Consider the following 12,750-nt stretch of genomic DNA (forward strand, 5'->3'; position numbering starts at 1 on the left):
CAGTGGAACAGAAACTCCCATGAAAGTCTGGGCTTTTTTTTTTTTTTTTTTTTTTTTTTGAGACAGTCTTGCTCTGTGTCCAAGGCTGGAGTGCAGTGGCACGACCTAGGCTCACTGCAACCTCTGCCTCCCAGGTTCAAGCGATTCTCCTGCCTCAGCCTCCCAAGTAGCTGGGATTACCGGCATGCGCCACCACGCCCGGCTAATTTTTGTATTTTTAGTAGAGATGGGGTTTCACCATATTGGTCAGGCTGGTCTCGATCTCCTGACCTCAAGTGATCCGCCCGCCTTGGCCTCCCAAGGTCTGGGCTCTTAACCACAGCCTGACCACACCCCAGGCCCGGCTGATAGCCACTTCAATGCTCCCACACGCTGAGTACGGTCCAGATACCCACTCTGCCGGCGGAGTCCCCTCACCTCTTTCCCAGAAGCCACTGGAGTTACACTGGTTGGGATTTTTGGGCATTGGTTTGCAAGTCCATCAGATGGGGCTAATGAGCTCACCCTTGCATGCAGGTCAGAGGACAGCTCACACTGGCCTAGCCCACAAGGGACTCAGGGAATGAAGGCCACAGTGTGGACCCTCCAACCCACCCTCAGCTGCCTGATGGCCTACAGGTGTTTTCTAATAGGTGACATGTGTCCATTAAAATAAAATACAACCAACCGCTTACCCCTCCTTGCGCCCATCTCCTTCCTCTGCCCTACTCTCCTTCACAGAACATGTCACCCCCATGACCTATCATGCATGCACTGCGTTAGTCATATATTGCTTGACTCCCCAACACCAAGAAGGGCAGGGATGGTTTATCTGGTTTATCACCTTTGTACTCTCAGAGACAAGACAGTGCTTGGCACACAGTAGGTGCCCAATAAATGTTTGTTGAATGACTGAATTAACAAATGAATGATGTGCATGAAACTCTGCACAGAGTCATGGAGTGCTTAAAGGCTCCTGGTTACACCTGGCCATTTCACAGGTGAGGACATGAGGCCTCAGGATGGGCTCCCCTGAGGTCCCCAGGCAGGCAGCAGGGGCTCTGATCTGCCCTGTGCCTCTGCTGGGCTGGACCGAAATGGGCCTTGAACACAGGTGTGGGCAGCCACCTGGCCAGGCTCCCCAGCTTGAGCCCTGGCGCCCAACAAAGGCAGGTCGCTGCTGGAGGTAGCTGAGCTGGAGGCCAGAGCCCTGGGCTCTGAGCTGTAACCCCTGAACCTGACCTCTCGGGGTCCTTGGGCCAACAGCCCCTGGCTCACTGGGGTCATCAAGCATCCCCTAACCAGCCTGAGGGGCACTGTGCCCTGGTAAATCTCTCAGTGAGATGGGAACCCAGAGTCACCTACGCCCACAGGGAGATTCCCCACAGAGGCCTGCTTCCCCATCTAAGCCTCACAACAACCCCGGAAGGGAGGACTTTCGCTATGGGTTATATGGAAACCCAGGCCCAGCGATGTTGGGACATCTGTCCCATGTCACATGGCTGGGGCACACTGGGGAGCTGGGATTTGAGACAGAGTGACTGACCCCTCAGGGCACTGAGCAGCCTTCTGTCTGCAGCGTGGGGGCAGGGGTGAAGGTGCCCATTGCTTCCTTATCACTGGGCCTCACTTTTTCCATCTGCCACTGGTTGGGCTCCAGTCCTAAGGAAAGGGCTATCTGTCTTGCCTGCCCCCAAGAGCCAGGGCTGGGGTGGGAGAGGCTTGGCTGGGAGTGAGAGCTCCCAGGCTGCTCCCTGAGGCTGGGTCGGTAAAAGCTTCCTCTGACCCATCTGTTGAACTCCCTGATGACCCCAGTGAGCCAGGGGCTGTTGGCCCAGGGACCCCAAGAGGTCAGGCTCAGGGGTTACAGCTCAGAACCCAGGGAACATCCCCCAACACACTCCCAGCCCTAGGGATCTGCAGATCCTCAAGGTTCCACTCTGGATCATTTCAGAAAGATACTGAACTTGTCAGTGGGTCAAGGGGCTCCTGGGGGGACACACACTGGGCTACTGCCAGATGGGAAATGGCCCCAGGGAGCCTGGGGCAGGGAAGACTTGTGTAAGGCAGTGTCTCCTCAGCACAGCCTGGGGAAGCCTTGTGTTCCCTCAGCCATAAACCTCCATTTGCTCAAAGTTTATGCACCATAGGGTTGAGGGGGGCAGCAGTGTGGGAAGGATACACACCAAATATGCCCCAGGAGCCCTGGGCCACTGTGTGACTTCTGAGGGCCTCTGAGGACTTCTGACTTCTGTGTGACTTCTGAGGGCCTCAGTTTACTCGGCTGTAAACTGGGCATTGTCAAGAGTCCATCTTTCTCAGGGTGGTTGTGAGGGCCGTAGGCAGCGACCCAACACTCCCAGCCATCCAGGTGGGCTGCGGGGCCCTGGTTCTCAACCCTAATGGGGCCTGGGGCTGGTCTAACGCGCAGGGGAGCTAAAGAACTTCCCCTTGCGGCTGTGGGGAAACACCTGGTGTTCCTGGGCCCAGGGCGGGCCTGTGTGCATTCCAGGCAGTGAGAAACGGGTCACAGAATACAGCTCTGAGAAACAGTGAAAACTCTGACGACAGCCCCCAAGACCCTCACCACGGCAGGCTGCCCTGACAGTCGCCAGCCCCTCACAGGTTTCTCAGGGCTGCTGAGGTCCCCTCCCCGGGCCAGGTGGGTGGTACTCACAGTCTCAAAGTGGAGGGGGCGGAGGTGTCCCTGGAACTCCAGTGCCTGGCCTGCCTCTGCGGCCCCGGGGGATGAGCTGTGGGTCCATCCCCACAGCAGGTCCTGACGTCTGACTTCCTCCCTGCTCAGTCGGCATCCAGGAAACCACACCCAGGGGAGAGGGTGCCAGGCACCCTGGGGCCCCCGCCCACCTGCCCTCCAAAAGGCCCCCAGGCACTGCTGAGGGGGCTCCTTCCAGGTCCGGCAAACCCAAATGGTTTCACTGGGCAGGCCCCAGTCAATAAATAATACAACCACCTCCCTGGACAGTCTCTGGTGGCTGATCGTGTTTCAGGGCCACTTAAGTTCCAGGCAGACTGCTTTGTTCAGAGTGCCGGCCCCTGCTGGGTCTCTGGTCACATGGGCACTGCACTCTCACGGAGGGCCAGCTGGAGCCAGCAGCATAAAGTAGTGTGACAGGGGTCCCTGGAGAGAGGGTGCCCTACTTACTTAGCAGCTTGGGCCCAAAGGGGACCCAGGGGTGGTGCCAGGGTAAGGTGGCCAGTCTTGTCTCCCCATGGCCAGGCAGGGCCCCCCACATCCCCCACAGGGGTGCCATCTGGAGAGCCGCCACCAGCCCATCCTGACATTGCCAGTGTCCGGGCCCAGGCCCCTCCTCCAGGAAGCCTCCTCTCCGCCAGGAGTGCTCTGTCCCTGTCTGAATTCCCACTGCGACCGCCAGCCAGTCTGTCTGTCTCCTTCTTTGGGTCTCAATTGTCATCTCTCATCTAAACAGTGGCCAGCCGCCACATCTCAACCGGCCTTCCCTGCCCCCAACGCCCCACCACTCCCTCTCCACAGTCTCATTTCCTCACAGCAGCCCGGGTGACGGTTTTAAAACAGAAAGCACAGCGATGTTACCCAGCCGTGGCTCTCCCGCCCCAGTCAACTTTCAAGCCCTCTCCAGGATCTGGCCCTGCCACCATGGGGACTGCTCCTCCCGCCCTCTCGACTCCTGCCGGCCTCCTCCTCTGTGCTCCTCCTGCAGGTGAACACAGACCTCAGGGTCCTTACACCAGCTGCTCTCTCTGCCTGCTCTTCCCCAAGGTCCTCACAAACTCACTCCACCCTGTCACTCTCAACGCAAGGCCACCACCGCAGACGAGTCTTTGTTTTCTTTTCAAACAGTCTTATTAAGATATAATTCACACACCATACAACTCACCCATTTAAAATGTATAGTTCAATGATTTTATTAATAGTGTATTCCCAGAGGGGTGCAACTGTCACCACTATCTATGTTTAGCATATTTTCATCACTCAAAAAGAACCCCTCCCCAGCCCTGGATCACGGCAAACCTACCTCCCGTCTCTATATATTTGCCTGTTCTGGACATTTCCTAGAAACAGGACCATACGCTCTGTGGTCTTCTGTCTGGCTTCTTTCACTTAGCATGATGTCCTCAAGGTTCACCTGTGCTGTAACACGTGCCAGAACTTCATTTCTTTTTGTGGCTGAATAATATTCCACACTATGGACAGACCACATTGTGTTTATCTATTCATCCACTGACGGCCACTGGGAGAGGCCCTTCTTGACCTCCCCAGGCCATGTGGCTCCCTCTCCCCTGATCACTCTGTCATCCCTCCCTGTTTTATTTTCTTGGCACTGATATTTGCCTGAAGGCATCTTCATTTGTTTATTTTCTCTTTATCATTTCTCTCTCACCTGAACATCTATTTGCTCCAGGAGGCCTGAGTGTCTACCTCACTCACTGCTGTATCCCCAGGGTCTAGCCCGGGCCAGCAAACAATAGGTGCTCAGCAAACTACTTGCTGATCAGCGGAAGAAAGCCTCTTCCCATGTGTCAGAGTGGCTCATGCCCATGCCGCCTTGCTGCTGGGCTCTGAGCGACAAGTGCTGCCCTGTGGTGCTTGCCAAGAAGAGCCTCACCCACAACTCCGGTGAGGAAACCAATAACGCAAAGCCTTGGACTAGGTCCTCCTCTGTGCTGTGGGACAGTGCTCCTCACAGGGTGGGCGCTAGCTGGCTGGATGTGGGAATGGATAGTTAGCACCTGGCACAGTGTCAGGCACAGAGCAGGTCTTCATCCCCTGAACGAAGACTCGATGCAGGGAGAGGGGGCGGCAGTCACTAGCAGAGATGGAAACCGAGGAGAGGGAGGTGAGGCTGGCAGGGCTGAGGCAATGGTGAGGCCCACAGGTGAAAGGGGAAAGCAGCCATAAGGGAATTTATGTGTGCTCCAGGCAGTGCCCAGAGCCAGAGAAGTGGCGGCTCTGCTCTGCTCTGCCCAGGACCTCCTGCCCATCCCAAACTCAGCTCTGGGCTCTTCCCGGAGATAGACAGCATAAGCCAGGGTGTGTCCAGAAGGCGTGGGTGGGGAGGAGGCTGGTGACCCCTTCCTCAGCCTCAGGGAGTCCTGGTCTCTGCAGGCTGTCCAGAGCTGGGGAGCAGATGGGTTGTGAGGCTCAGAGCACAGGGCCAGGCCACTTCAGTGTGTGGGTGGGTGGCAGTGAGCACCGTAGGAAGGATGGTGCCAGTTCCAAGTGGGAACAAATGTCCTTGCATCAGAGCTGCCTAGGCATGGCCCAGGCTGGGAGGTGGTGAGCACTCTGTCCCAAGAGGAACGCCCACTGGCCCTCCTGCAGAGGGGCATCAGATGGCTAATTGTCCAGGAAGCTCCCTGGAAGCTCTCAAAGGCTGGCTGCCAGCTGAGCTGTTCACGGCCCTCCTGCCCAGATGCAACCACGGTGGGAAGGCAGAGGGGGGCAGGGCCAGGGCAGCCAAGGCCACCCCACTCCTTACCAACCAGCACCCTGGGCCCCATGTGTTCCAAGCGAGCTGCCCTGGCCCATGAAGAGGCTCAAACGCCCCATTGGCTCTCAAGGCACAAAACGATTTTTCTTTTTCGATATAATGCCAGATGCAAAAGTGATCTTCCTGCCTGACCTGAGAGGGGCTGTGGATTTATCAGGGCGCTGCCCTGTACCCAGAGCAAGGCCTTTGTCTGCCAGGGGCCCAGAGGTGAGTGCCCAGAGAAAGGCCAGCCAGGGAAGACGCAGGGAGGGGAGGGGTGGGGAGCTGGTTAAAGGGTCTCATCCGCCCTCCAGAACTACTGTATCCCCACACGCATCTCACAGGTGGGGAAACAGAGGCTCAGGGAGGCTGCCTGTTATACAAACAGCCAATGCCTCAGCAGCACCTACTGCAGCTGGGGGAGGCTTCCAGGCATCGTCTCATGGAAGCTTCAGAACGTCTCTAAAAGTCACGTCCACGGTAGGAAGGGGCTGAGCCCAGTTTTGAACTCAGGTCGGCCTGATTTCTGAGCCTGTGTGCTTCCCACTTCATCACGTTATCCCCCTAAGCCCCCACGCTGAGACTCAGAGGACAAGGAGGGGGTGCCACAACCATGCACCCTGCTGGATGCCAAGCCAACAGAACCCAGTGATGACCTGCCAAGAAGCCCGCCCAGCTGGCATGGCTCCCCCCAACTCTACAGGCGAGGAAACAAGCCCAGAGAGGTTTAGCAACTTGCCCGAGGGCTGCACATCTCACAACCTACCGTTGTGGGCTCTAAACCCTGGGGTGCCCAGCTCCCAAGCTGTTCTGTCCAGGATACAGCCTGCAGCCAGGATCGTCCCTCTCAGAGTCCTCGGGCCAAAGTTCCAGAGACCCTTCTCCCGGCTCCTTGACTGCGGTCGCCAAACCCCGGGGCAGAGGGCCAGGGCTGGCAGGCGCACAGCTGCTCCACACACACCTCTCGCTTTTCCAGATGTGAATGGGACCCAGCCAGGGGCAACAGGCTCACTCGGAGGGGAATCTGAAGACGCAAGTGGAAAACTATGCGCTGTCCGATCGCAACCCTCCAATCTGTCCCTGTGGCCGCCGGCAGCTCCGCCTTGGGCCGCAGACCTGCTGACTCAGGGCTTCCCTGGCAGCCGAGGGGGCTGGGATCCGCAGAGGGCCTGCTCCTGGCTGGCTGGCTGGTTGGGGCGTGGCCTTAGTCCTTTCAGGGGCTCTCAACAGAATGGGGTAGGGGTCGGGAGGGCAGAGTGCTTCTCTTGAAGCCCAAGGCCCATCCTCCCCAGTTAACCACAGGGGCGCCTTGCAGTTATGGGTGCTAAGAGTGGGTTTGGGACAAACCCAGTGCCAGTTACGGTGCCCACACCCACCCCACCACTCTCCTCTCATTGGTGGTGAGGAGGCCACCCGCCAGTGCTCGTGACACCCCTGTGAAGCTACCTGTCTATCACCACTTGACAGCCACAAAGCCTCCCGTAAGGCCCCGCCCCACAGCCCTGTCAGGTGGCCGTGCCATTCAATGAGGAGACTGAGGCACAGAGAGGCCAGTCTGCCAGGCTCTGTGAGGCAGTGCTGCTTCTCCTACAGACCATGTGGGCAAACGGCAGCCAAGAGGGAGCGAGCGAATCACCCTTGGACAGGGCACAGCAGGCCTCCCAGTGCCGAGCCCTCTGCATTCTGTCAACAAGCCCTGAGGTTTCCAAAGTGCCAATCCCTGGAAACCTTGGGACAGAACGGGACTCAGGAAAATCCAGCTGTGGTCACAAGGAAAAGCACACAGAGAGCTCACCAAAGTCCAGGACTCACCCACTGCCTGGCCCAGCTCCCAAGTCACCCACCCAGGAGGTCTATCCCGGGGGTCTGGGGCAGGGGCAGGGGCAGGGGCAGGCAGCCGCTGACTCACTCCAGGGCTGAGCTCTGCCTCTCTCCTTTCCCACAGCCAGCCGGCATCCTCATCCCAAGAGAACACTTTAGCCCTCACTGTCTGCCCTGCTCCCTCAAACCTGCCCAGGCCCAAGGCCCGCCATTGAGGCTGAGGCCCAGGGCCCCAGGCACTCTCACCCAGCAGCAGAGACAACTATGGCCACTGTAATTATGGTTTCTTATTACAGTGAGAGTAAACTGTGTGGCTGGGTTTCCCCTTTCCCTTTGGCTGCCAGGAAACTTGGCAATTTTTACCCCAACAGAAGAACCTCAGGACCCTGTATATCTCTGTTCTGTTCTATTTTTCTACCCTAGCTCATGACATCCTATTCTAAATTGTGCTTTTTCCACTCCTGATTCTTTTTTTTAGAGATGAGTTCTTACTGTGTTGCTCAGGCTGGAGTGCAGTGGCTATTCACAGGCATGATCATCGCACACTACCCTTGAACTGGGCTCAAGCATTCCTCCTGCCTCAGCCTTCCGAGTAGCTGGGACTAGAGACATGCACCACCATGCCTGGCTTCTGATGTTTTTTATTAACTATTTTATTGCAGGTATTTTCTGTAAGCTGTCACAAGTATTTTGGGAAGGAAGGAAGAAAGGAAAGAAACAAGGAAAGAAGGAGAAATAGAAGGAAGGCAAAAAGGAAGGAAGGAAGGAATGTTTATAAAGTTTATACACCAGAGAGTGAGGGCAGAAAGAAAGAGAGACAATCTTTCAATCCCTTACCTGTTGCAAATCCACCCCTTTAAATAAAATAATATGCCCTTAGGCGGCATCCAAGTACAAACACATCTTCCAAATAGGTGGCTGCCCCTAAGCCCTTCCATATACAAATTCGGGCCCCGTGTAGTTCCCCTTTACAGATGAGGAGACCCCAGCCTTGCCTGAGATCACAGGGGACCTGGCTTCCTGCGCCCTGGTCTCCCTCCTTCTGGCAGCTGCAGAGGCCGCAGCGATCACAGGTGGTGTCCCCTCCCCAGGGGGCCAAGGAGCTCTGCTCCACCCTTTCATTCTCACCATGCAGGCGCCATTCCAGATACCCCTACCACCCCCCACAGCTGTCCAGCTGGGGAGAAAGCTCAACGGCAAGGGTCATCGTATCCAACACTGACTGAATGCTGGCACCGCGCCGGGCCCTGATCTTAGAGTGTATTACCTCACTAAATCCTCAAAACAATCCTAAAAGGATCTGCAGATGGGAAACTTTGGCTAGAGGTGAAGCCGCCTCACACCACTAACAATGCCAAAGCCAGCATTAAACCTGGGCAGCCTGGTGTCTGAGTCCGGGCTGAGCCCTCAGCCACTTAGTGACTGACGTTTACAGTCATACGAAGGAATCACTACACCAAGCGCTGAAGGGACGCGTGTGAGCCCCATTTCGCTGGTGGGTAACAGGCTCAGAGAGGCTGTGGGGCAGGGCCAGGGTCACACAGCTGTGCCCTGTGCCTGCATGTTATGTAACACATGCTGCACCTGCCCCTGGCGTTCCTTTCCTGAATGTGTGCTCTGGATCCCAGCCAAACGCAGCACACCCCCTGGTCATTGTTCCACTCTCCTCCTCCTGCTCCACCAGAGACTGAAAGTTGCTCCAGCTCCCTCCATCCCAGCTCCTTCCTGGACCCTGTACAGCCATGCAAACCATCCTGCCCAACAGTCGACAGTCAGGCAGAGCAGCCACGCACGCGTCCCGGTACCTGAGTGTCCTCACAGAGATGCAGTACTTCCACATAAGGCTCCACACGGCACTGCCATCCCCCTTCATGCCTGGCTCGGTGGAGGAGTGAGTGGCCAAGGGGCCCACCACCACTGCCCCACCACCCAGCGTCTCCTCCTGGCCAGGGAACGGCTCTCTTCACGGATTTTCAGGTCCCTTCCTTCTTCATGGTAGGAAGAAGAAAGAAAAGCCCCCAAAGTTAGGGAAAAGAGGAGGCACCGGCTGCCACAGGCCACTGCAGGGCTGAGCCACAGGCCCCACTATCCACCGGCCAGCCTCTGTGCCCTGGTCCTGTCTAGCTGCTCCAGACCCTCCTGGCCAAGCGGCCCTCACACACTAGACCCTGTGGCTTCTGCACAACCTTGCGCCTGCCTCCTGCCAGGAGACAGCAGTGGCTGCAGGCCAGGGGAGCAGTGAGTCACTCAGGGCGGGATGGGTGAGGGGCGTCCGCCGGTGAGGAAAAGCTCAGCTGCCGGAGCCCAGGGGCTGGCCCTGCGTCCAGAGGCTGGCCTGGGATGGGAGAGGCGAGCTCAGAGAGAGGGAGGCGGGCGGGGAGGCGAGGGCGGGCCCACATCCTCCCCATTTCCCCAGAGGCTTAAACCCAACTCCCGCCCCGCAGCCCAAAGCCTGCAGCCCGGCCCACCGACCAGCTGGCCAAGATGAGGGTGGAGGAAGGGGCTGCTCTGCCACCTCACTCCTAGAGAAAGCCTGGGGTTGACACAAAGCAAAATAAAGACAAAATCAGGGCTGCTTCTCTGGACAGTGGTTGGCCCCGAGGGTCTCCAGCTGGTGAGTGAGACGGTTTCCAGCTCTGGCTGGGCCACTTCTTTGCTGTTTGATGCTGGGCGTGGTCAGCCCCCTCCGGCCTTAGTTTTACCTCAGGCTACTGTGGGCTTGTGGAGCTCTGGGAATTGGCCTAAGCCCTCCTCAGGCCAAGAACTAACTCATCCAGTTCTCCCAATGCCCTTACAAAGTGGATTTTATGATTAGTGTTGGTTTACATGTGAGGAAACTGAGATACAGATAGAGGAAGTCACTTACCCTAGGTCACAGACCTAGGAATTGGTGGAGGTGGGATTTGAACCTTGGCAGTCTGGCTCTAAGAGCCCACGCTGGAGTCAGGGTGTAAGCTGGCTCCTCTCTGTAGGGATGGAGTGGGGTGGGATGAAGGGCTGGAGCCTCTGAGCAGCTGAAGGCCTTGGGGTCTGGGCCCAGGCTGGGTCTGGGGCATTTCCAGACTGAGGCCCCAGCTTGAGCCCCCACCCTGGTCTCCACCAGCTGCTCCCAGGCCCAGCCCAGGCCAGGCAGCTGGGGCTTCCCAGGCAGGCCCCCAGGGATAATGACTCACGGATCAAGGTCAACACTCACAGATCTACTTTTCCCCACCTACAGCCCCCAGGAAGTCCCCCAGAAGGGCAGGTGCACCCAGCACCTGGCACCCAGCAGGGCCCTGGGCATCATGTATAGTGGGCAGCAGAGCTTCCATTTCACCGGGGGAAACTGAGGCTCAGAGAGGGCCATCACCTGTCTGCAGAAACAGGGAGGGTGGGGCCAGGGCTCCAAAGCCTTGCTCTGTCCCCAGGCACCCCCACCCGGCCTGTGCAGAATGGGAAATCTGTCTCAGATTCCAGCCTGATTCCCACACCAAGGATTAGCAGCTGCAGGCTTCCCCATCCCCTGAGCCAGGAAAGAACTTTTAATCCAAAAGCAAGATAGGTTTCTACAAAGGCTGTGGCCTCCCTGGGGGACTCGGAAACCCAAATTCTTCTCCCTGTCATCAGAGGAGGCTTCACAAGCCACCACAGCAGACCTCCACCTGCCACAGGGGCTCCTCCACAGCATGCAGCGGGAGTGGCTGCCCAGCCTCTTCTTGAACACCCCCAATGATGTGAAGCTCACTACCTTTCAAGGCTCCCCATTCCTTGTTTTTTCTTTAAGCTTCCCCATTCCATCATGGAACCCCACTGACCTAAGGAAACTCTCCCTTGGACATTACTTCCCTGTCACTTTTCATACTGGCCTCGGTTCCTTGTGCCACACAGACTAAGGCCTCCATTCAAATGTTTATCTGGCCTGTCCTCCTAGTAGGGGAAGTTTTCACAACGTCTTTTGTGGGTGGAAGTAGCCTCTGCTTACCCGCTTTATCTCTACCCACTGATTCATATATTAAACATCCACACACCTTCCTCTCCAATGAATCATCCATGGATTCATTAATCCATTCACATATCCATCTATCATCTTCCTTCCTATCATACATTCATTTATCCCCTCATCCACCCATCCATCCATCTGTTCCCTCACCCGCACATCCACCCATCCATTACTCCATTCATCCATCCATCCATCCATCCATCCATCCACCCATCTATCCACCCACCCATCCACTCATCCACCCATCTGTCCATCCATCCACCCATCCATCCATCTGTCCATCCATTCACCCATCCACATATCATACGTTGTCTGCATATCATTGTAAATTTGAATTCATTGCAAATGAGCCTTAATTCATCCATCCATCCACCCATCCACCCACCCATCCATCCATCCACCCATCTGTCCATCATCCATCCACCCATCTGTCCATCATCCATCCACCCATCCGTCCATCCATCCACCCATCTATCCATCCATCTACCCCATCTGTCCATCCACCCACCCATCCACCCATCTGTCCATCCATTTGTCCATCCACCCATCCATCCACTCATCGGGGACATGTCACACTCTATCTGTCTTTGCCATCCTCAGGGGCTCATCCTTGAGAACAGGGCACTCCTTACTCATCTTTGACTCCTTTGTCCCTACACAAGCTACTTCCTCTTGCAGAGCCTCAGTTTGTCCCTTTGCAAAACAGGAATAAAAAATCTCTGCCCTCCAGGCTGTGATGAGGAATGAGTGATACCACAACTGTGTGGCCCTGGGTATAAGACTGAACCTCTCAACATCACTGTCTGCAGGACAGCATGGCCAGTCCTTGAAGTGAGAGTTCATAATGGTTTCTGAAACAGAGAGTGCACTCATTAAATACCAGCTGTCACCTAAAAAGCCCCTGGCACTGCCGGGCACGTGTTAGGTGCTCAGTGCTAGTTGCCCTGTAGGACACAGGGAGCCCCAGAAAGAGCGGGGGAAGCGAGGGCAGGTCTGTGTGGAAGCCTTCACCCCCTCAGCCATTCCATCTCCCCAGCCACAAGGCCAAAGCCGGGCTCTGCAGAGAACTGGCTCGCCCTCCAACCTCAGTCCAGTGACTCACACAGCCTGCTGGGGATGAAGTCACTGCTGCCCAGGCAAAGGGAAGGACACATTTGTTCCCTGGGAGATGCTGATGCCATTGTGAACTTGGCCTTTGAGGGCAGGGCACAGCTCAGGGACTGTGTGCACTTGAGGAAGGCAGCAGGCACAGTGGAGGGACAGTGTTGAAGGGGACCCTGCTTGGGGAAATGAGGACTGGAAGGGGTGCCCCCTACTCTGGAAGCTGAGTGAGGGTCAATGAGCCTCTGTCTGGCCTCTAGGCCTTGCTGAATGTGTGCCCTCTCCTCGCCTGTTGAGATGTGTCTGCCTGTGGTCTTAGGGCCTTGAGACCCTCTAATTTCTGCCTCTGGCTTAAGGGGCAAGCCACTGTTCCACATCTCTCATCCACAAAATGGG

General features: G+C 56.6%; 1 protein-coding gene across 19 annotated transcripts in view; it reads right to left on the reverse strand.

Annotated features, from left to right (window-relative positions):
• IQSEC1 (IQ motif and Sec7 domain ArfGEF 1) overlaps positions 1-12,750 on the reverse strand; it is a 382,735-nt gene that overhangs the window by 115,264 nt on the left and 254,721 nt on the right. For 3 of the 19 annotated variants that reach the window (XM_063806623.1, XM_063806622.1, XM_016940506.4), the window contains exon 1: positions 9,080-9,803. The exons of 12 other annotated variants lie outside the window; for them this stretch is intronic. In XM_063806623.1, the coding sequence (XP_063662693.1) occupies positions 9,080-9,147 (68 nt within the window). In that variant the 5' untranslated portion in view covers positions 9,148-9,803. Of the gene's footprint in view, positions 1-2,656; positions 3,526-6,219; positions 6,892-9,079; positions 9,804-12,750 lie in introns of those variants that run through there. 4 more of the 19 variants (XM_054681521.2, XM_063806626.1, XM_063806621.1 and 1 more) reach the window with 4 other exon arrangements.

This window comes from Pan troglodytes, chromosome 2 (assembly GCF_028858775.2).
Source record: "Pan troglodytes isolate AG18354 chromosome 2, NHGRI_mPanTro3-v2.0_pri, whole genome shotgun sequence".
NCBI lineage: Eukaryota > Metazoa > Chordata > Mammalia > Primates > Hominidae > Pan > Pan troglodytes.